Source organism: Dermacentor silvarum, chromosome 1 (assembly GCF_013339745.2).
Source record: "Dermacentor silvarum isolate Dsil-2018 chromosome 1, BIME_Dsil_1.4, whole genome shotgun sequence".
Classification (NCBI taxonomy): Eukaryota; Metazoa; Arthropoda; class Arachnida; order Ixodida; family Ixodidae; genus Dermacentor; species Dermacentor silvarum.
Window position 1 is genome coordinate 260,452,098 of NC_051154.1, and position 24,840 is coordinate 260,476,937.

The 24,840-nt window shown below is 46.7% G+C and overlaps 2 protein-coding genes across 9 annotated transcripts in view; both read right to left on the reverse strand.

The window, feature by feature from the left end:
- Positions 1 to 24,840, reverse strand: part of LOC119439862 (cytochrome P450 4V2) — a 335,721-nt gene that overhangs the window by 205,636 nt on the left and 105,245 nt on the right. The window lies entirely within an intron of this gene.
- Positions 3,376 to 24,117, reverse strand: LOC119439892 (uncharacterized). Its single transcript, XM_037704868.2, has 5 exons — positions 24,032 to 24,117; positions 10,285 to 10,460; positions 9,150 to 9,223; positions 6,669 to 6,755; positions 3,376 to 3,602 (listed from the first exon to the last, which is right to left on the reverse strand). The coding sequence occupies exons 1-5, from the start codon at positions 24,101 to 24,103 to the stop codon at positions 3,481 to 3,483; spliced, it is 531 nt and encodes a 176-aa protein (XP_037560796.2). The 5' UTR covers positions 24,104 to 24,117; the 3' UTR covers positions 3,376 to 3,480.

Genomic DNA, 24,840 nt, shown 5'->3' on the forward strand with positions numbered 1-24,840 from the left:
GTCGTTTGTTTGTCCTCGTCGTACATACAAAGGCGTAAAAGATGCTCGCAGCATCTTTTTTTCCACACTTTACCCCCGCAAGGCTGTATTTAGTTTTTGTGGAAATAAAGCATACATACATATAAACACAGCTCGTAGCAGCTTGTCCAGCCCCAAATACCCGTAAAACAAAAAAGGAGCAGTAGAGCGGAATACAGTTTCCTCAAGTAATTACAAATTCACGCACTACAACATATCATGCATACAAATCGCAAATCAGGCGAGGAATAGACACATATTGCTGCCGATTTCTAAGGTAGGATGTCAGTAACTGACATCCTACCTTACAATGAAAACATGCAAACATCCTACAAGCAGTGCAAATAGTATGCTTGTTTCGAGTTCTCATTTACCGGAACAAAAAAGAACGTTCACTGGATCGGTACTCACATGCTCAAAGGATAAAGAACGGGGTTTTGACGACACGGCACGTTGCCTGACTACCTTCCCACCATCTTGCATCTTTACCCACAGAAAGGCCACACACAACTTTCAGTCGTATAATTGCTGCCAATCGTTCCTCATTGCCATCGAACTACATGCCTGCAGCAAGCCCATCCTCACCGTTATGGTGCCTGCACAAACCTGACATACGCCTCACCATCCCAGGAATCACGAAGAAAGCTAACATGCCGTCATTTGCCCTAAAACAGGCCACGTTAGGACATTTACATGAGGTTCACAGTGGCCGCGTACATGTTTATGTCGATGGCTCAGTCACACCTACAAGTTCAGCTGCCGCAGTGGTGATTCCAGCAAGATCCGTCAAGATACAGCTAAAGACGTTACATGTCTCATCAACAACAGCTGCTGAACTGGTAGCCCTCCGTGCGGCTCTTCATTCCATTCTGGAGGAGCCACCCCATCCATGGTCAATCTTCTGTGACTCCAAGGCAGCCCTCCAGAGTTTACTCTCAGTACTGCGCCATGGAGCACATGAGCAGCTCGTCGCAGAGATAAGACAAGTACACCATCGCATAGTTGATGAAGGGCACGATATAATATATCAGTGGTTGCCTAGTCACTGTGGCATACATGGCAATGATCAAGCGGACGCAGTGGCCCGATCTGCCCATGACGGTATCAACTGCGTTGCCATTCCTCTTTCGAGAGCCGACGCAGCGAAAAAACTTTCCGCGCTTGCGCGTGAGCTAACATTGATACAATGGAATTCACCCGATTTCACAAGTGCACGCCTTCATGCCCTGGACCCTAATTTACAGCTTCGTATTTGGTTCAACCTTCCACGACGGGACTGCACACTTCTAGTCCGTCTATGGCTTGGAGTGGCATTTTCAAATGCGTACTCCTTTCTTATCGGAATGGCCAATAGCCCACTTTGTGAATTCTGCGGGTGTAATGAAACAATCGCACACCTTCTTTGTGAGTGCCCTCATTTCAACCCGCAGAGAGAAGTTCTCTCAGCGACAATAGATCTACTGGACAAAAGCCCAATAACAGAAAAGAACATCCTTGGAAACTGGCCTACACAAACAACGGCGCGAGCCGCCCTGAAGGCACTGCTGCATTACTTGAGAGACACCGGACTCAGTGACAAATTGTGACTCTGCACTGTGTTACGTAGGATGGAACGTTCACACTAAGCAACACGAGAACGCCTTCGCAGACTACGTGACAGTGCCCGCAGAAACAGTTCTGTTGTGTGTGCCTGTGTGATTTTCTTTTCTTTCCTTCCTTTTTTTTTATCCTTAATTTTTACTTATTTTTCTCTCCCTCTCCTTTCGCATCCCTTTACCCCTCACCCGGTACAGGGTAGCCAACCGGAGATAACCTCTGGTTAACCTCCCTGTCTTTCCTTTACCTTTTACACTCTCTCTCTTTTTGACGACACGACTGAAGGAAGATATGGCAGACAAGTGGGCGCTGCTCTCTGTCGCCGTGCACCCTACGCGTCTGTCATCGTTTTCTTAGCCAGGTTAAATTTTCCGACGCTCCGGTTTTCGTTCTTTAAACACGCACTGAACGGTCCCCTGAAACGCTCATTGCACACATGTATACAAGAGCCTCTTTTCATTACCAGCGCACAAGCCTATCGTTCATGTACAGCGCTCCGCAGCAGACCTGTTTCTCTAAAGAAGTGTGAGACATACAAGAACAGGCAACATGAGAAGTTTCTGGACCTGTATAATTCACTAAACGGAGTGAGAGAGAAAAATAAAACGAAAGCATTTGACTTGTGTCCCGTCACATGCGAGACATATTTGCCAGCTTTAGAACTAACAAATAGGCGACACAAAAGCCATAACGTTAGCGCCGTCAGTTTCTTTTATCTGCGTCCCGTTCCATACTGTGTCAGCTACTATTTCAGTGCTCGCGCGCGGCAATATGCGAAGCGTTCTTTGGCTAATTCCCAGAATTTTCTTTGGTTGGTGGTAGTGGTCGTCCCGGTAGCCTCCGATCCTTCACGAGTCTCCACGCCTTGCACACAGGTGTTCGAGGCTGGTGTCAAGCGTTTTCTCACTCTCTCTTTTACACAACTGATCTAGCTACGACCCAGGGGTTTTAATGAAGCGTCTAGTTCAGCGCCGCGGGTGTGCCTGCGGGTGCTTCCTCGTTCGCTCAACTCTGAAATCCCGGCCACGGCGGCCACATTTCGATGGGGGCGAAATGCGAAAACACCCGTGTACTTAGATTTAGGTGCACGTTAAAGAACCCCAGGTGATCGAAATTTTCCGGATTCCCCCACTACGGCATGCCTCATAATCGGATCGTGGTTTTGGCACCTACAACCCCATTATTAAATTTTTTTAACGCTGATGTATTGTGCGTTGTGTTACAGACTATTTCAGTCGTTCTGCTGCACTAGGGACCCTACATTGCATGCAGCCTCCCAATGCTACAAATTCATAAGCCGCTCCGAGGGTTATGCATTAGTCGGTTTCTGATAGCCCTTAAGCCAGCTAAAATGGCGAGAAAAGTTGACCCTCGTAAGCGTTGTCGTGCTGCTGCTAAACGTCGTCACATCTCCACTAAAAGCGAAGAGCAAGAACGAGAGTTAAAGCCAAGACTATAATGGGCGAGTAACCAGAGGTTCTGTTCATAGTTGAGAAACACACGTTATACCTAGCAGTGGCAAAAAAATGGCCATGACGGCATCCCCAAGAAACCTAACATAATGGCGAAAAATGCTGAAATCGAAGAACTTTCATTTTTGGGTGTCTTTTTATTACTGCTGTTGTGAGTGTGGACAGCATTCCATGAGTCTCCCCATTTTTATTACAGTTATAAAGCACCAAGGAACATTTTTTAATAATTTCGTGCTTTTATTTATAGCTGTATTGATAAAATATTGGCTAGGATGAACGAGCAACGGGTATGAATCCTCAATCGCTTTATTTGCAAGTATACATAAACAGGCCGAATCCCACATGTTCATGCGACATTACGCAATGCGTACTGAACACGAGCTGTCAAACAGTGTTAGGTGCATTGCTCGCTATCGTACAGTTTGTACTTCCCTGACCCGCATTCTTTGTCATAGTATTGCAGGCATTCGTCGGACACGGAATCCTTGGAGTCTACTTTTACCCACATGATGCATTCTGCAGAAGAAAAAGAAAAAGAAAGAAGGAATTGTGGGAGGGGGCTGAAACTAAAGTGGAGCCGGTTAAAGGCTAACTGCAACGATATCTTGGACTGCTCGAAAAGCCCAGTTTTTAGATGGCATAGATATAAAACATCCTCCGTGAAAAATCTTGCGTTTGGAATATGAGTGAATGAGTCACGGAAAGATCCCAAAATAGACGTTTTTGATACTGAAACATCAAAAAAAGAAAAGCAAGTTGAAATGTGCGAAGTTGACGTCCAGCAAACACAATGTCTTCCTGAGCAACACCATGGGGCGCAGTCACCGCTCCCGGAACCCTATCGCGTCAGCCCTCACGTAAATGGAGTAGGAGGAGCGTCTGACTGCTTATTTTTTTATTGCACTATCTTCGGAAACGCCCAACATTTTTAGACAGCGTTTACTAACGGGAACGGCTTCAGAGTGAACTGCCTTCGGTATCGGCACACATTTTAAGACTGCGCACTGCTTAATGTTTTTAAGGCACTATCTTCGGGAACGCCCAATATTTTAGACAGCATTTACGCACGGGAACGGCTTTAGAGAGAACTACCTTCGGGATCGGCACACATTTTAAGACTGCGCACTGCTTAATGTTTTTACTGCACAAACTTCCGGAACGCCCAACACATTTAGACAGCGTTTACCCACGGGAACGGCTTTAGAGTGAGCTGCCTTCGGGATAGGCACACATTTTAAGACTTCGCACTGCTTAATGTTTTTGCGGCACTGTCTTCGAGAACTACCTACATTTTTAGACAACGTTTAACCACGGGAACGGCTTTAGAGTGAACTACCTTCGGGATCGGCACACATTTTAACACTACGCACTGCTTAATGTTTTTACTGCACTATCTTCGGGAACGCCCAACATTTTTGGACAGCGTTTACCCACGGGAACGACTTTAGAGTAAACTATCTTCGGGATTGGCACACATTTTAAAACTTTGCACTGCTTGATGTTTTTACTGCACTATCTTCGGAACGCCCAACATTTTTAGACAGTGTTTACCCACGGGAACGGCTTTAGAGTGAAGTACCATCGGGATCGGCACACATTTTAAGACTGCACTATCTTCGGTATCGCCCATGAGAGAGACTGGAAGCACACATTACCCAATTATGGAAAACTCGCTAAGGAAAACATTTTCTTTAATAAACGAAGTCATTATACCTCGCCGAAAATACGTAGGACTCAGACGCAGCACTACGTAGAACTGAGAACGTTGAGAAATAGCGAAGCGCAAGGGCGTGGCCTCCGAGATCGACCATGGTGTTTGGCATACGTTATATCCACTGACTACCAGTGGCCCGCGTCCCCTGCTTACGTGCCGCTTAAAGGCTGTTAAAAATTAGACCAATACGAGCCCTGGAGCTTTCCCAAATCATTCATAACTATAGCCAATTTAGGCAAACTTGAATTTTGTTTCAGTTGGCCTTTAACATTGGACTTCTGCAACCCCTTGGCAACTTACACTGGAAGTTCACTTTCGGCTGACCGATTGTGTTACTCGAAAACAAAAATGTCGGCTTAACCTGCTTACGAGACGATTAATGATTTGTCGTGCTTTCGTAATGTTCTGGGGAGTACATATACCACAGCCATTAATTAGCTCCTCTACGTCTATGAAAAATGTTTTCCAAATGGTAATTCACATCTATTTTTAAAGAAAAAGGTGCAGCGCTTATTTTTTCGTAGCAGCACACTGCCCCCAGAGATCCGGTATCGACATCAGCACACTTTTGCAAGTGCAATTAGTGGATCCACTTTTTGGAACATTCCACAAATCATCTTCGCTGTGATGGGCGAATCGTCATTGCTGCACTGGGCACATCTCCACTCTGATCGAAACACTGAACTTCATTAGGACATAGAAATACTTTATTCTGAAAACAGGTCGGCTTTCCTTCCTCGAATAGCCTTAACGTGTCAGCGCTAACAGACGCCCACAGTAGCCTATGAAGACGTAAAACCCACACAATCGTATGTACGCACCTAAGTACGGGGGAATATGTATGTAGTCTTAATGTGAGTGTGTGCGGGCGTATGAGGCGTGCTGCGTGATGAATTTCACGAAAACAAGGATAAAGGTACCAAGCAGCAAAGTCAACGTGGTGCGCACGAACATTATTCACGCATCCATAACAAGGCGTGCCGACAAAATATCACCACTTGTGGGCATAGGCCATTTTCTAATAACCAGGATTTTTGACGCCCTAAGTGACCACTGCGCCGACATGCCAATCACTCCAATGTCACTGTTCGCTGTTACGCAGTGATCTGCCTTTTCAGGACCTTCCCTCTACAAATGTTCCGGCTTATCGACTTGTCAAATAACTCGGTTTTCGCACTGCCACGTGTTAGCGTGATGGTTAGCCGTGGCGAAACAGCGCAGACGACGGTACGGGGGAAACAAGCAAGACAATTCGCTATACAATACATGCGGCAAAGGGATCAAAGGAACAAGGAATATCTCTCTGGAGCCAATGTTTCGACGACAGTCATATAGCTCGTTTGCCGAAACGTTGGCTCAAGAAACATCCCTCGCTCGACCAAATGTTAATCACTTTGACGCATGTTTCAGATTCAGGTAATGCCTATTAATGTAGCTCTGCTCGCTGGCCGCCCCACTTTGTTTCTTCCAGGAATAAGAAAAAGATGTGCGACGACGCCGATAGGAATGATGAAGAGCGTGAATAGAAAGGGCGATAAGTCGAGTGGAACGATGACTCACATCTCCGCGAAAGAAAGAAAATAGTCACAAAATAAATACATGTGTCACTTCTGAGGCTGCTACAACCAGAGCAATGATAACGCGCAGGAAACCGCATATCTCAATATACGTGTAACGTCGCCATCTGTCACGAGGGCCTCCAGGCAACAGTTCTGGAATGCCCAGGCCGTTCTTTATGCTACGCAGGGATCCAACCTATGGAACGAAGCTTTTGGGCGATTGTGATGGCATCTGACTAGCTACATCGCCAGAAATTCATTAGTTACATGCGGTTTCATGCTGCAGATGAGGAAATGTGCTTTACTTACGTTCAGTGCCGGAAAGCGGAAATCGACCGCCAAAGCAGCTGTGGCCGTCAAAGAAAAGCATCTGAGCCATGCCAGGGATCTCGCCGTCTGAAACGCAGAGGAACCTTTCAGAGTGGAGGAGTTTAGTGAAACCACACCACGAAAACCCCTAGCGCGCATGTCACTTTGAGGTCCGCACTGCTTTCAAAGTAATAGCAGGCACTGGACTAGAGCTGTTCTACATATAAAGTGTTGGACACAAAAATTAAGCAACCGGCAGCTCGTGGGTCGGATGTGGCTCTCGAGCAACGTCTGGTTCCGGCGTGGACCCATATAGGCTTGCTTGCAGCCCATCTAACGTTTGCCGAGACGCAGACTAAAAGTCCACACAGCGGTTTTGATGTTAATATAAAACAGGAACACTGCGTATAAATATTCAAGGGTTCGCCCTCAGACAAGAGGTATCTCATCATAACGAAAGTCCTGACCAACTTGAAAGTACACAACGGTATATCCAATTCTCCTGAGCGGGGCACGAAGTCATCCCATAAAATTGTATCACATTGAAACATGTTTGCAACATATGCAACGATAACGCTTGCTGACGCCATCGAGCTAATTCAGAGGGAAAATAGCGTATGTGCTCGTGTAAATGCCCAACCCGTGCAAGGGCCGCGCCCCCAATTTGGCAGCCAAAAATTTGGAACAGCTATCGCGTTCGGTGGCCGGATTCCACGCATGCGCACCTGCGAATTTTCACGCGCTGTGTACTTCCACATGCCGCTACTAGATTGCAAGAGCTGTCTGTTGACTACTGATGCAATGCTACATCCGGAGATCCGGGTGTGCACAAGTCGTCGGCTGCACCGGCACCATTTTGACGAACGAAAAGGTTCAGTCCCGTGTAAGGGCCGCACCTCGTCGAAATTGTGAAAAAGAAGTTCGGCCCTTACACGAGTGCATACGGTACTCGAGGGAAGTGACTAAAGCTTAACTAGGTACTCGTGGCTGTTAAACTATCGGGGGGGGGGGGGGGGGGACTAGGGAAAAGAGAATCGCTGGGGCCTCAACAGAGGCAATGGAATGTACCCTCGCGAACAAAAATTGGCAGGAGCCAAAAAAACTATTTCATTTAGCATTGCTGCGCAACGTGGAAATTTTCTATCCATTACATGGGTTGAACACGCACACGTAGGTTGCATACCATTGATTTCAACTGGCGTGCCCAGGCTGCCAAAAAAAATCGCGGCACCATTAATCTCCAAAATTTTGCTCGAGACTGTACATTTTACGAAGGAGAAATAAAGAAATGTGATCAATCATTTGAGAGCGATTTTAAAAAATGCTGGCTCTCACGTAATCGAGAATAGACGTAACCACGAAACGGCTGTTCGCAACGGCACACCTCACCACACTGCACCACACCGCACCCCACAGGTCCATATGGACGCAATTGTTTCCTGTCACAGACAGTGACAGGAAACAATTGCGGCCACACGGCGTCTTTTGCTGCCTCTGGTGCCGCCGCTTTCAACCTCTTTTTCTCCTTCCAACAGTGCAGCGTGCTCAGCGTGTGTCGCTACTTTTTCTTCTTGTGGCGTCGAAGTGGTAGGCTGCAAATCTGCGGCCTTAGGTATGTTGCCGCGGTCCGTGGCAGTGTTGTCACCTTCGTGAACGGCCGCATAATCCTGGCGTTGTCGGCACAGTCGAGCAGTCCTCTGCTCTGGCATATAACTCGCTAAGCGATCGGTTTCCGGAAAACGCTTCGTACCTCTCCTTTCAATGCGCTGCATTGCTCGGCTTAAGCATTTGTGACGGCGACCTCTTTGAAATGATGAACGATGCAGAAGCGTATGCGGCCACGTACGCAGGCCTGACAGCTTACTAAGCCGAAATGAACCTGTTTTGAACTGAACCTCATTGCAAGTCTCGTCTCAGCCAAACAACCATCCGCGGCACGCCGGACGCTGCCGGCTTGGTCACGCAGCGTGGCGCTATCTCTCGAGACGGCGCAAGACACGCGCCGTAGAACTCAACGACCGCGCTGGCGTTAAAAAGAGCACAGGCAACCCTGTCTCAGCGCCAAAAGATGACATTCAAGTGTATGGTACCCTGTATCGGTCTTTTGATCGTCGATATTCAAAATGACAAATTAAACTTCAGCGTACAGCTTGAGTGATATTGTGAACAAACATTAGAAAGAAATCGAGATCAATATACTTTGTAGCTTGTTTGGGCAGTAACTAGCGTATATAGTGCGGTTCTTCGCAAACGGTTGGGAGCCACCGACGGCATTTTCTTAATTTTTGTCTGGTTGTCCAGAGGATCTCGTTTTGTTCTCGCAACGATGCCCGGATGTTCTCGTTTTGTTCTCGTCTTGAGTGCCCGGATAACGGCTCTGACTTTTGGCTCAAGTTCTCTTGAAGGTTGACGACAACGGGAGATAAAGGTATTTCATACTTAAAAGAATGTGTATGTGTATGTATTATCGCACAGCCTTACCTTCGCAGGGGCCGAAGGGGAAGTTTCCAGAATCGGATGCAGTAATATTGACGCAGTAGGCACGTGTATACCCGCTGGTTGGCAAGAAAAAACGGATATAGAATTTAAGAGCCACAAACCGACTAAACAGCTTTTGAACGTACACTTGAAATAAAGCTTCCTTAAATAAAGCATTAGTGATGCTCATGTATACTGAAAGAGCCTAGCTTTGAAAGGAAAGGAAACTGTGTCCAGGTGTTTGGTGATTCGCCGCAAGAAGAGAGGAGAGCGGCAACAAGGAATGTGACCGACCTTGAACGCCGGTCTCCAGCTACAACTACGACGGTGATCTGCCGAGTTAGACAAGGATAATTCATGTCCCCCGAGCCTATATTGTTTGCGCACCTGCCACATTGGCAAACGAACGACTTGCCGCCGGTCAACGGCACACGGTACACCACGGCGATCTTGCACGAAGTGCAACGTTGGCGGCGCTTTATTAGATAACCGCCTTCGCTATGCGCAAGGGGGGATACAGTTCTCCTCCTCACACGCAAGCAAACCTGTGAAAGCGTATTTGCCGTGGTGAACGCTCTCGTGACACCGTAGCTACCCGATAACGCTTGAAAAATGTTTACTATAAATCACGTCAAAATTTGTAGCCTCGATGGCAGTTGTTCAAGAATAAATATTAGTATTGAATTCAGTGTCGACATTAACTCAAACACCCCTCTCTTTTTCTTTTTCTTTTTCTTAGGGGTGGGGGGGGGGGGGAGGGGGCAAGTTTAAATTTCGTAAGCATCTCTGTGCCATTTACAATAAAAACCACCGATGGAAACCGCCGGCGCTTCGCCACATCGCTCCCTAACGCGCAGGATATATAGCTCTGGTTTATTGGGTGCAATGCCGTCTTGTCTTCGTTCGGGATGATTAATCATGTCATTTTGCTAATATCACCTAATATAGTTAATATATCATGTTCTGACTGATTTACCCATCTACACTGTCACTAATCCCAAATGACACCTCTCTTTTCCGTCTAAGAGCGTGAACCTGCCTGCGAGACGGGAGTATATTAGTCAACTCCGTCATACTGTCGTTGGACGTCATCATTCTCAATATCGTCATAGCAAACGAAAAAGCTTGGCCTACGCACCCGGATTGGCCATCATGGTTCTGGTAATGAAAAACGAACACGGCTCGGTCCTCCTCAGGGATGAACACCGGACGCTCGGCTGTCATGCACCTCTCGTTGAAATCATCCACCGAGCTGAAGTAGGCGACGGTGTTTTGCATTGTTGCCACTGCTTGTAGCAAACGTACCGTGTCATCCTGAAATAGATATGTACAAGGACACGAACGGCATACCCGTATTAAATGTAATAGCAGTCATTCCGCTCACCATGCACGTCTCGCTTGCCACATAATATCTGCGAAGTCTTATGCGATAAAGTCCTCTGAGCAGCACTTATCATTCGCGAAGGCGGGAGCCTGCTGATTGATGCTATTTATTTATTATGGTATTGGAAATGTTGGCGACAAATATGTCACCGGCTTGTCCACAACGCTGCAATGTTGTACGAGTGAAGGGTTGATGTGAGGTGAAGAGTATCCTTACAGATATTAGGCAGTTCACTACCACGCGCTGGGAAGTCACGTGCACTTAAAGAAACGGCACAGAGCTCACAGAGCTTGGGCTTCAAGACGGGAGAGCGCGCGCCGCCTGATCGCGGAGGCCACGCACAGAGCTTCACAGAGCTGGTACTTCCGCTTTCTCCGGCTACTTACCTCAAGCGGTGATTGAATGTATTAGAGGTGTAGCATCGGTATAGACGGGCGACAAACAGCGTTGTTTAACTACGATGGGTCAAACGTGGCACCCAACGAGAAAAATACGAAGATTGAAAATACGACGTGAATTCTTAACCGAACCCGTTTCATCTGCGAGAGTTCAAGTGGAAACGAAGTGGTGCAACGTAGTTCATTCATTACAGCACCTCGGCGAAATGACTGGCATGTAGTAGAAGCAGATCCTGCTTAACGTCCGCCACGCTGTACGATATGTACTGTAACGCCATTAGCGCCCCAGTCAACAAAGTGTTTCAGCATCTAGTGGTCGTCAGCATTGAAAACCGTGGTGACGTCAATAAAAGCCTCTTTTTATTTTAATCTAGCCACCCCTCGACCAATAATTGTTATTAGGAGCGCGCCACTTGCCCTTGTGTGCGTATATGATATTTGGCGCTGAATCGCCAACTTGCAGACCTCGGACGCGTATTATATCAAAGACACGCTGTATTAAAATACGTCTGGCGCATTCAGTGCAAATCAGTCGTTTACTGGTAACGAGCGTGAGCGGAAGGCAATCTGACGATCGTCGCGTGAGCATGTGCGCGTCAAGCCTCAGCTGCACGACCGCAAGGCTTCTGTGCATGCCCTGTCTACTATATACATGCTATTGAAGCTCACTAACGTCCTGAGTCAGCAGACTTGCAGTGACGCGCCTATCTTCACCACGGCACAATTCGCCGAACGGTAACAAATGAAAGGTGTTGCAAGGCACCTTTCACAAGGTAACACATAAAAGGTGTTGCAAGGCGCCTGGTTTTCCGGGAAGCTTTGATACTTGCCAGTTTAACGTACCAAAGCAATGCTGAAGCTTATAAGTGAGAGACGTTGTAGTGGAGGACTCCGGATTAACTTTAGCCACCTCAGTTTCTTTTTTCTTTTTTATGTGCATTTTAATCTAAGTACAAGAGCGTTTTTGCACTTTGGAATGTCTGTAATATAAATCACGTTGAAATTTGTAGCCTCGATAGCAGTTGTGCAAGAATAAATAATTTCGCATTCCATGCAGGTCGACATTACTCCAAAATCACTTTTTTTAGTGGTGGTGGCGGTGGTGTAGGGAGGGGGGGGGGGGGAGAGTTTAAATGTCGTAAGCTTCTCTCTACCATTCGCAGTAAACAGCACCGATGGAAACCGCCGAAGCTTCGCCACTTCGCTCCCAAATGCGCCGGGCATGTAGCTCTGATATATAAGGTGCATTGTCGTCTTGTCTTGGTTGGGTACGATTAGTCACATTGTTTTGCTAATAGGCGCCCTGCGGTGCAGTTTCTGGGTGACCTCAGCGTCATTTACAAGTGAAGCTCTGGGAAGGCGTTCCAGTTACTTTTGTGCTTCAATGCATAAAACGACGTTTTGATAAGAAAGTAACTGGAACGCCAATTCATTTCTCCGCGAATTTCGGGAATTAATATCTCGAAACTGGGGTCATCCTGAGAATTCATTACAAGTGGATCCTTCTTGCGAACTCCACGGCTAGCATTTGTAAATTGCAATAAGGACCATAAGATAATTAATTAAAAACTTAATGCGTGAATGTTTGTTAGTTGTTCGATAATGCATTTCAATTTCTTGTGCAAGTAATGTGCGCCTCTTCGAGTAGACCAGCTCATGGACTAAAATTGTGCTATCTGCCACCGGCAACCTTTAAAAAATTTTGAAAGTGTTCGCTGAAGTACCCTGTACGTTTTGTTTGGCCAAGTATATTGGTTGCATTATTCTAGACGAATAAAAGTGAAGTTGCTTTTGAAACCTCTTTGGCACTGTCATTTATTTCCATCCTTTTCGCTCACCTTCCTAAGGAACCTACTGGAGAAATTGCCATCAATAACAGCCTAATTATGTTCACATTAAAGCACACTCCAGTCCTATAGTTTAATGACACGCTGGTGCTTCTGTTCAGGTGAGTCGCAAGTTTGCCTCAGCCTCAGAAGAAAATTAACGGATGGCGTAGCGGTCGAAATGCCGGACGCTAAATAATTTCAAATTTTCGCGCCAAGCAGCATAAGATCTCGACGTCACTTTCATTTGCGGGTGGGACGTTATACTTTTTCCTATTTTTTTCCTCTCTCTCTTACAGAAGTTGTCCCCTCGACTCACAGATGATGACGCTTTCTACACGCCGCTGTTTTCTTGACATGTGAGCTCCTATGCAAACTTCGCTACCAGTTTTCATATACCTTGACGCGAGTGCGAAAGCTCGCACTTATATACAGATGTTTACACAATGTTTGTGCTGCGGGCACTTGCCTCACTTGATCTATATCACAAGAGCAAAGCCGAAGATCAGGGGGAAATGCCCTCCGGTGTGGCACGAACGAGCAAAATACCAAGATGGAAAATACAACGTGCATTATTAACCGAACCCGTTTCATCTATGAGAGTTCAAGCGGAAACGAAGTAGTACAAATTTAAAAAAATTATGGGGTTTTACGTGCCAAAACCCGGATCTGATTGTGAGGCACGCCGTAGTGGGGGAGTCCGGAAATTTGGACCACCTGGGGTTCTTTAACGTGCACCTAAATCTAAGTACACGGGTGTTTTCGCATTTCGCCCCCATCGAAATGCGGCCGCCGTGGCCGGAATTCGATCCCGCGACCTAAGTGGCACAGCGTAGTTTATTCATTACAGCACCTCGGCGACATGACTGGTATGTAGTACAAGCGGATTCCACGTAACGTCAGGCACGCTGTACGATATGTACTGTAACGCCATTAGCGTCCCAGTCAAAAAAGCTTTTCAGCGTCGTGGTCGTCAGCATTGAAGACCGTGGTGACGTCAGTGCAATTAAGCCCCTCATGTTTTAATATGGCCACCCTTCGACCAATAAATGTTAGTAGCAGCGTGCCACTCACCCTTGTGTACGTGTATATTTGGCACTGTGTCGCCAACGTGCAGACTTTGAGCGCGTATTATATATCAAAAACACGCTGTATTAAAATACGTCTGGCGCATTGAGTGCAAATCAGTCGTTTATTAGTAACGAGCATGAGCGAAAGGCAATCTGACGATCGTCGCGTGAGCATGTGCGCGTCAAGCCTCATATGTATGACCGCAATACTTTTGCGCATGCCCTGTCTACTATATACATGCTATAGGTGACCCGTAAAACGAGCAATCGCAGGGAATTGTGGGGCGCGCCGTCTGCTAGCAGCTTCCGGTTCGACGGACGGCGCGGCGGCATCGGCGGCGTGCCCGGCGCACGTGTTTTTTCTACGCGGTTTCAACTGTTAGTCGTGCGAAGCTTTCCGTCCGCTTTGTCGACCACCAATGTCTTATCATTCATGGAGCTGATTTCTAGGTTTCAGTCTCTATGGACGCGACGATGACGAGCCAAGAAAGGCAAGCATACGCTTTTATTCATAAACGAACTCTGGATTTCGTTTCGGCAGCCTTTTTTGTTTTTGCCAGGTTTGGCTCTCCGACATTTGCCACTGCTTGGACGCACTGTCACTAACTGCTCTGCCTGTTGGTCAGTCAGACAGATGAAAAAGCTATCTTTATCCGATAATTTATCAAGCGTACAGAAGCATTACTTAGAAAATCGGGTGCTGAGGCAATGGCTATAGTAGCCTGGTAAATACTGCCCTGTGATCGTCGCTGCAACCGATATCGTCAATAACGGCGCAGCTAGTATATTTAGAAAATGATGTGCTGAAAATGTTTGAAAACTTCGCGCTGTCAACGGCATTTCGTGATTGAAACTCGAGGTTCATTTCAAGTGGTGCGTATATAGTTAGAAGTTATCGCTTTTGTGTCATCAAGATGGGGAAATGACCGTATCGCCGACATACTACGGTTGCGCATCATCTCTATCTGTGTTCAAGGAACTAAGGTGGGCTAGTTGGTTACGAGCATTATATATGTATGCGGCTGTCTCCCGTTTAACTTTGCGCCGTAAAACCATGTTTCATAATACCTCTACATGTGCATACGAGTACTGAAATAGTTATTGTTGCTTCAGTTAATGTTAGAGAAAGAAATATCTTCGGGAATCATTCCGTGTCGGCCCTGACACAGCTCATCGCCGCCTGATAAGTTGCACTGTATTAGTTCATTTTCTTTTTGTTCACGGGTGGTCTCTGCCTTGTTACAGTTTTGGATGTGGCAGCCATCCCTCTGATGCTTGTGCACAGCTGACTCAGCAAGGGATGCTGCAAGGCAGTAGTTACCTGAGCTTACCTTTAACGCTTGAATTTGAGCAGCCAACGGCTGAACAGCCGACCATGGTTTTGCTAGGCGCCTGCAACTGGGTTATCTTCGAATGTGACAAAGCCGGACTGTAAGCGCATCAATAGGCTTCAACGGCGAAGCGGTGGCGGCGGCTGCGCTTCCTCGAACCGGAAACAGCGAGCAGACGGCGCATCCCAGAATACCTCGCTCTTTTACGGGTCACCTATTGAAACTTAAGCCCCTCTATTATATAAAGGGGCTTTAATTGAAACTCACTAATGTCCTGAGTCGGCAGGCATGCAGTGACGCGCCAATGTTCACCACGGCACAATTCACTGAACAATAACAAATGGCTATAATAAAAGGCGTTGTGCGGCACCTGGTTTTCCGGAAAGCTTTCATACCTGCCAGTTTAACGTACGAAAGCAAGGCTGGGGCTATGAGTGAGAGACGCTGTAGTGGAGGACCCCAGATCAATTTTGGCCACCTGTGAATTTTTTATGTTTTATGTGCACTTAAATCTAACTACAAGAGCATTTTTGCATTTTGCCCTCACCGAAATGCCACCGCTGCGAATCGAACCCGCGATCTCGTGCTCAGCAGCACAAAGCCACAGCCCCTGAGCCACCGCGGTGGGTCGGGAAGCTTTCGCATTGGGGACGGTGCAGCACCTGTAAACGCGCCTGTGTTTTCTTTCTTTCTTTCTTTCTTTCTTTCTTTCTTTCTTTCTTTCTCTCTTTTTGCCGAGTCGCTGTATCTGGCTTCTCTTCTTGGTCCTTCGTAGGCCTTGCGCAAAGCCTGTACTCTCGCTTGCCTCCTTTTCTTGTTGTATTCCGGGTGCATGTTTCCGGGAACACTGGTCACCGTGATCTTCGTCAGGGGTAGAGGGACGCGTTATTTGCTGCTGGATTCTTTTCGACTGGGTAGTCCAGTCTTCTTAGCGGGTCCCTGCCCGTGCTGGTGAGCTGCAGTCACTCTATCTTAATCGTCTTGTGTGCCTCTGCTAGTTCCTCCCAAGTATTGTGGATGCCTAATATCCTATACCACTTGGTGTGTAAGTGTGGGCACAACCCATCGACACCGCCCATCACCGGACCAACGGTCGAGCAGTGGGAGGCCCAGCTTACAAGCCCGAGCCCTTAAGACCAGTATCGTCTGGCGAGCACGGTCAAGCTATCGGCTCAGGCTCACGGCATCCTGGGCCAGGGACGCCACCCACCTCGGACGATTCCACCCTCGGCTCATTTCAAATAAAGCTTGTTCCTCCTCCGGTTGTTGTTTTTTTTTTTTGTACACGCAGTGATCTTGCAAGTGATGTCTTTCAAAGCAACCTGCGTGACATCTGAAGTTCTTTCTTAGTTGAGTGGTAGTGGTCTAACGTCCCGAAGAAACACGGGGGATAGGAAACACGCTGTAGTATACAGGGCTCCGGATTGGTTTTGACCATCTGGTGTTTAGTAACCATGCACCCAAAACGCGATACACGGGCGTTTTTTTTTTCGGAACTTCTCCTCCGATGGAATGCGGCCATCGCGGCCAGCAATCGATCCCGCTACCTCGTCGTCAGCAGCGGAACGGAAAGAGCCACTTAGGCAATGCGGCGGGTTAACTTTTGTCCTTCGCGGTTCCCAACTTTCACACTCTTATTAAATGCCTTTTACGCATTAGCACTGCCGTCAGCTCCACCGTCAGCTGACGGCAGTGATAATGCGTAAAAAGCATTTAATAAGAGTGTGAAAGTTCACTCACTCCGCCGTGAGACCAACGGACAATACTCTGTTTACGCGGGCAACATGCTAGTGATGATGATGATTTATTGACATGCGCTTCGAAATACCGCGGTGACAAATAGTCACCTAGCCTGCTTGAGACAATTGGGTAATCTATACAGGTTTATCATCCTAGCATTTTGCCTACATCTCCTTAATCTTTTTTTTTTCTCTTCCTTAAAACTTCTATATCTACCTTGTACAGTTACCTATGTCTGTTAACTATACCTGTCATGGGCATAGGTAACTGTACAGTGCGGTCCTCTTCCCTGCTTTTAAATGCGAAAGCGTCAAATGGCCCATTGAGCGAAAAAGTGGGCCTCTGTATTCTGTAGCAGCGAAACGGCCCCTAAAGTCCCATTGGCTGCTACGCCATGTCACGAGCGCGCCTTGATGGAGCACAGCGGGCGAAAGGGTACACCTGATGCCGCATCAGCGCGCCAGGTATTGCGTGAGGGAAGAGGGCATCGCCGCGACGCCACGTCACCCTCGCTGTTGGTCTCGGAAGCCGGCGCGTGGTCCGTATCTCTCTTTCTCACCCCCACTGGGCTTAGCTGCTGCGCGTGCCTGCCGGCCTTGGTGGCTACTGCTGCTTCCTCGGTCTTTCGTCGCGCAGAACGTCGGTGACATGCGGCGTTGGTCCCGCAGGCTGGTGCCGCTTGCTGGCTCGGGCAGCCGCTATGGTACATTACTCGCAGCGCAAAACTCGAAGGACCGCTCAGCGGCGTTCATTTGGACATTGATGCTTTCGCATTCACAACTGATAAGAAGTGCTTATGTGTCGTCGGATTTTTTTTTCACCAATACGAGTATCTAAACGTATCTAGCTTACCTAGACTGCTGACCGGTTAATGCTTCGATCCGCTATAAATCCCAGCGGTTCTTGAAGGTGTACCTTACCTGTGGGTCTCGGTGGGTAAATACCTTCGCATTCGATGTACTGGGTTGTAGCAGATACATGCCTCATCCTGTTGCGAATATTTGTTGCGGCCTGATCATGTCCTCAGGCAACCAGCTCAGGTCTCAATTAGAAAGACACTGTCCTTTGTGTTATCATGCATATTTTTACGCGAATAACATTATTTGCCTACTTCAGCCGTTTTGAGCCTATCTATCTATCTAGCCTATTACGCCGGCCCAGTGCCCCATATGATTGTGTACCTGCTTGGGCCACTAGGTATGTGCTCCTGGTCTTGATGCCGTCGTGGTCGCTCCACTGTCGTCATTACAGCTTCGTGATCTTACTTTCGTCATGCAGTCGTCGTCACGCGCTCTATACCAACCCAGATTGGGCCACTGGTAGGGGCTCGGGGTCCTGACGATGTCACGGTCGTTGCATAGCCGTCATTCTAGCTTTGTTATCCGACACTCGTCATGCCGTCATCGTCACGTCATCTTCGTCAGTCGTCATGCATTCGTTGTCGCACCGCCAAAATGATGCCGTGTGATCATTCAACGTAGTCATTTCAGCTTCATGGTCTGACTCTCGTCACACTGCTGTCGTCACGTCTTCTACTCCAACCCAGTGCTCCCAGTTGTGATCATTCCTTGTTCGTCATTCTATCGTAACAATGCAGTCCCCATTGAATCGTGATTATGCAGCCGTTGTCATTGCATCATTGTGTCATCGTGTCACAGATGCTATCATGTATTCGTCGTCCTACATTCGTCGTCACCTCATTGTCCTCATATCGTCGCCGTCACTTTGTCATCGTTATACCATGGTCATATTTTAAGAATCGGCATCTCATTGTGGTCATGCCACCGTCGTTATACTACGCCGTTGTCGCTCCATCGATATCATGCCTTCTTTAACTATCAATTTTACAACTCGGCAACTTAGAAATGAGAATGATATTATCAGAATTTTGTAAATGGCACCTAATAGTACATCTAAACTGAACAAAGATGGTGTATTAAAAATGGCACTCAAGCACACCACAATAATGTACCACAATAACCTTGCAAATACCGTACCAAATTCACGTAAGATAGAAATTTATACATCCAATTTGTCCGCTTTATATTCTCTAACGAATGCAGTTGAGAGAACTGCGGTATCTGTTCTTGGTGCGGAGTTACGAATTTCTAAATATCTTGCGTCTATTGTTTTTTTACTTACATATTTTGAGCAATTTTTGTAAAAAGACCAAGGGCATATATCAAAATTCTGCTTGATACAGTCACTATAATTGAACTTCTTCTCCTACATGCAACTAATTTTATTCAAAGTGGCCCAGAGGTTGTCTCATAAAGTCATTTCTGCGTTTTACATGAATTTGAATAGGCAGGGGCGGAGGTGACGCCGAGCTAAAGCTTCCTCTTAAAGGGGCCCTGGACTACTTTTTATAGAAGTGGCAAAATGTATTTGAAGTTAAAGTAAGCTATTTCAGGAATACTTTACCACGAAAAGTACTTGAATGCGTTCAGCAGAAGCGGAGTTATTGGCAATAAAGCATGCCATTCGCGGTGCTTCCGCTCCTTCTTCAATGCCTTGCACTGCGAAGGCTACGGTGGAGCGTGGCGTGCCTACAACGCTCCGCCTACTGAACGTCACCATGGCATGCAGTTCAATATGATTTTGAGTGTTAACGTAGTCGCCACAACCGATTTTGATGCCTACGACGCGCCAAACGTAAGCCGAACGCGGTTGTCCTCAGCGAGCCAAAGTGCGCTTAGCCAAAATTATTTGCGCATGAACTTTCGCATGAAACGCCCTGAATAACTACTTCATTAATTTCGGTTCACCGAATCTTGTTACGCAAACTCCGGTTGATAGTTTTATGGGCCTCACCACTCCATTACTGAATTCTATAGCACTCGCACCAACAACCCCTCAAGAAGTAGCTACATTAATTTTTTCTTTAAATAACGATGTATGCGCTGGATATGACGATACAAAAGCAATTCCCCTAAAGTATGTATGCACGGTTATATGCGATGTCTCGTCATGCATAATAAACCTTATGCTGTCAACAGGCGTTTTTCCGGACAAATTAAAATGGGCTCGAGTGATTTCAATGTATAAAGGTGGTGACATAAATAAACTGTCTAATTACCGACCTATTTAGGTATTATTGTTCTATCAAAAGTTTTTGAAAGCGTTATTAATTCTAGGATAGCCAATTTTCTGCATAAATACAATGTCATTGCTGATTCACTGTATGGGTTTATAAAAAATGGGTCCAAGGAACAAGCGCTGTTAGTTGCTAAAGACAAAATAATAGTAAAATTGAATGTAAAAGATATACGCTTGGCCTATTTTTAGACTTCCGCAAGGCCTTTGATTGCGTACATCATGATACTCTCTTTAAGAAGCTTTGTGACTATGGCGTTCGCGGTATTGCGCTGAACCTGTTGAGAAGTTATCTGAGTAAATAACATTTCCTCCGATACACAAACAAGAATGCATGGTGTCCCGCAGGAATCAATACTAGGGTCTTTATTATTCATTACATATATCAATGACCTAGCCGATATATATAATTCGCCATATCTGGTAATGTACGCTGACGACACAAATCCTTTCTTTTCTTCCCGCTCATTACCCGCCCTCCAAAGTACGGTTAACATTTATTTACTGAAGCTTCGTGATTTGGTTACACGCAAATAAGCTTAGTTTAAATATAAATAAAACAAAATATATTCTATTCAAGTCGATCAACACCATGGAACGTTCCTCTATACAGATTCGTTATGATAATACAAAGATCAGTCAGGTTTCTTCTTAAAAATTTCTCGGCGTGTGGTTTAATGAAAGTCTTTCTTGGTCTGTACATATCTCAAAACTTGCTTCCGAACTGAGCAAAATTGTTGGTCTGCTTCTTTAGGATTTCTAAACTCTTGCCTGTTTGGTTAAAGGTGCCAATGCATAACGCACTGTTTTTCTCAAAACTGACATATTGTAATCTTGTATGGGGTACGACTACGTCTTCAAATTACCATAAACTACTACTGCTACAAAAAAGAGCCTGGAGTGCTATTGAGGGCTATTACGGTGCACCACAAAAATTACGCACACAACCCTTGTTTGTTGAACATCGCATAATAAAAGCTGACCAAGTGTATTATCTACGGCTGTTGCAATACATTCATCGAAACCGTATGTACTCTGTTACTAACAGGACTATAAATTACAACCTTCTTGAGGTAAAACTACATGTTCCGCGAACGCGCACGAATTATGGTAGACAAAAGCTAAATTTTAAAGTACCCAAAGCCCTCCACGAATTTCTCTTTACTGATGATTTCTTGTTATCTGAAAATGTGTTCAAGAGAAAGAGGAAACGACGTTTGATTGATGGCGAAATTAAAATGTAAAAATGTAATCCACCGTATGTTTATATATATATATATATATATATATATATATATATATATATATATATGTGTGTGTGTGTGTGTGTGTGTGTGTGTGTGTGTGTGTGTGTGTGTGTGTGTGTGTGTGTGTGTGTGTGTGTGTGTGTGTGTGTGTGTGTGTGTGTGTGTGTGTGTGTGTGTGTGTGTGTGTGTGTGTGTGTGTGTGTGTGTGTGTGTGTGTGTGTGTGTGTGTGTGTCTTTTTCTCTATCTTTGTTGGGGACAAGTACTGTAGTCGCATCTTTCGTGTCTTAATTCACCAGTCACGTATGCATTGTATTTGTGCGTGTATGACTTTGTATGCTTGAGTATTACCTTGCACATGTTTGCCTTTTCCCCTAATTAATTTCCGCTGTGCGCATTGTATAATTGTTTTTGACATATTTGTTGCACCTTCGATGTACATTTTACTGCCAACTACGTATGGGTACCGGGGCCTCGTCAGGCCTTACCGCCTTTTGTTCCGGTCCCTTCTTTTCCCCGAAAAGAAGGATAAACTTCACTCCAGCGGACTCGTCGCTGCATCCCGCGGCGGCCGCGGTATCTACGCTACGTAGCAGAGCGTAGCTACGTGCAACTGCAGTGCGCATGCGCAGCGTTTGCTTTGTGCACGACAGGGCTTGAGTGCGTGCTCGCGTTCATATGCTCGTCTGAACGTGCTTCGTAGTGCGAAGCAGCTTTGTCCTTCGCCAGCCTTGACCGACGGATTGTATAGCCGCATCTAATTTGCGCATTTTGAAGCGCTATCAATACGTATGCCAAGGCGTCTAAACAGGAGCAGCTAGGAGTCGCACGGTGGCAATCGTGGTTGTGGTCTGACTTTAAGTTTCGCATGGTTCGAGGCTAGTTGAGCATTCAAAAGTTTGGAGGACGCTTAAGCTTCGCCTTTACGAGTGGAACGCAATAGCATTCGAAGGTCCCTGACTGTTTGTCAAGGCTTCCCGGCAACTGCAGCTTTCTTTTTTCTGCACATTCGCCCCGCGGCGCGCCGCTGCCCAAGAGGCGAGTGCCATCTGGATGGCGTTTCTGCAAGGACCATCGGCTGGGGCGCGCCGCTGTATGAAAGGTATAAATGCTGCAAACGGGGTGTGTAGTTTAGTTTCCACGTAACAGAAATATGTTTTCTCATATATTAAAATTACAATCCAACGCTATTATACCTGTAGGTTGCGGTTAAGTCGTACTTTACGATTTTTATGACCCATTTTACTTTGAGAAAGTCAATTATTTCACCAGCGCCTCTGCGCCATGCGGAAGGCCTGTGTGGTCGTGGTGGTTCGGGAGGATGACCGTGGCTGCGGACGCCGCATGCCGAGACCGATGCTGACGCCGGAGTAAGATTTCTTACTTCAGCCTGTTTAGTAAACTTCGTCAGTATATATATATATATATATATATATATATATACAGTAACAGTAGGAAGAAGCGCATTGATCCAAACTAAAGTCCCCGGCCACGGCGGTCGCATTTCGATGGGGGCGAAATGCGAAAACACCCGTGTACTTAGATTTAGGTGCACGTTAAAGAACCCCAGGTGGTCGACATTTCCGGAGTCCCCCACTACGGCGTGCCTCATAATCAGATCGTGGTTTTGGCACGTAAAACCCCATAATTTATTTTTTTAAACTTAAGTCCCTATACCTTAAGAATAGTACCGCGATCCTTTGAACAACGCCGCTTCTCTCTCTACTGCATCTCCGAGTGGGCGACGATAGCGCGCGCTTTCACTTCTTTATATTTTTTTTTTTCGCCTCAGAGCCATGTTGAAAGTCAATCTGCGCAGCCGCCGGCGGTGGCGGCGGCGCGCGCCCGGCCTGAAAGATTGAACGGGGACTTTCTAGGGGCGCCACCGTCGACTTGCTTTCGTACGCCAAAGGTAAAGAAAAAAAAAACGCGTTTAAGAAAAGGAGACGGCGGAGGAGAGAGTAGATGGCGGTACTTTTCCTATATAGGGACTTTAATCCAAACACCCTTCTCGATTGACGTCAGCTATTGGCCAATAGCAGCCGTGTATAGCGATCTGCTATATTACGAAAAAAAAGCGTTCAGAAAAGAGACAGGAGCAGGCTTCTGCTGAAAAGAGAGTGTTTGAGAGAAAGGTGACATCGCGTTGCGCTTGCGAGATCTACGCGCTGCGCACGACTGCAAAACTTGGCTGAGATGTTCACATCAACGTATGCAATCCGCGAACTATGTGTTGTTGTTGTTGTTTTTTTTTTTTTTTTTTACAAGTCCGAGGGGTGGTTCAGGACCCCCTGAAGACGCGCGCGATCGCAGTGCAGGCCACACAGTTCCGCCTTCAAATGCAGATGAAAAGCGCAAGTGCAATTAAAATTGAAATAATTAAATTCTGTGGATCTACGTGCCACAACCACGATCTGATTATGAGGCATGCCGTGGGGGGGGGGGGGGGGGGGGGGGACCCCGGAATAATTTCGACCACCTGGGGTTCTCTATAACGTGCACCCAAATCACGGTACACGGGCGTTTCTGCATTTCGCCCGCATCAAAATGCGGCTGCCACAGCCGGGATTTGATCCCGCGAGCTTGTCCTTAGTAGCGCAACACCACAGCCACTTAGCGCAAATGCAAGAAAGTTGACAGCTCGCCCGATTCCAATAATTGCCCCTGCGCAACATCGACTTTTGCATGGTGAGGCAAACGACACGCGGGGAAGCAAGCGTTAGGACACGAAACATGATACCGCGATCTTCAGCAGAGTCGATGCACGCACACAGTATAGCACACCTGATACTGACCGGCGACTCGCTTCCGTGAACAGCTGAGGCGCTGAAGACCAAAAGCAGTGCTGAAACGAGCGTGAGAGCCATCGCGATGAACTCGGAAACCTTGTCCGTGCGTCCCACATGCAATCAACTGCGCTATTTATACATGTGACCAGGCCTTGTAGCGACGCAGCGGCTCAATAATGACACGCGACTGTCACAAAGCACTTTCCCAGTGGACGACGCGCTCTGTCAAATGAGACAATTTTCTAAGAGCATCAAATAAACTCCACGTTTTTCGAGCTGCTCTCTATGATTGCGAATCAGTAAATTCTGCACGATGTGACCTGTCATATGTCACGAGGCTTGTAAAATGACAAGGCGATAAACACTGTCACATACACTAGGTACGTGAATCATACTATACCGCATGTCCTGCTTTTGTCGCAACTGGGTGTGCACTTGTGCACGCGCGTAGACGAAATACTCAGGGTGGACAACGAACCTATATGGCCCTCAAATAAGCGTGGCTCCTCACGACCGAATACAGCTATTGTATTGCACTTGCCTCGCTTGCACGCGCCCTGTATAATTAAAGCTGCTGGCAGAAATTCTTGTGCTGCTCACGATTCATGCAATCCCTCTCTACATCCGACTCTATTATGTGCATGTTTCAATTCTTTCGCATGGGCTCGCTGAAGCAGTGGAAGGACATTCATGTGTGAGGTGTTTTGTTATCCGCATGTGGCAAGCAAAAAACACTATCCACGTCCCTTGTACTGCACGGAATTTATTTTCGTGGGCCTCGATGACCTGTTAAAGTCGTTACCGCGCTTTATGCG

Bases quoted from the DNA above. Each gene is read 5' to 3' on its own strand.
- LOC119439892 (XM_037704868.2), bottom strand. From the start codon at position 24,103: ATGGCTCTCACGCTCGTTTCAGCACTGCTTTTGGTCTTCAGCGCCTCA. The intron at 10,461-24,031 runs GTCAGTATCAGG...TATCTATTTCAG, and splicing joins TTCACGGAAGCGAGTCGCCG to GATGACACGGTACGTTTGCT. The intron at 6,756-9,149 runs GTAAGGCTGTGC...TCTGCGTTTCAG, and splicing joins CCCCTTCGGCCCCTGCGAAG to ACGGCGAGATCCCTGGCATG.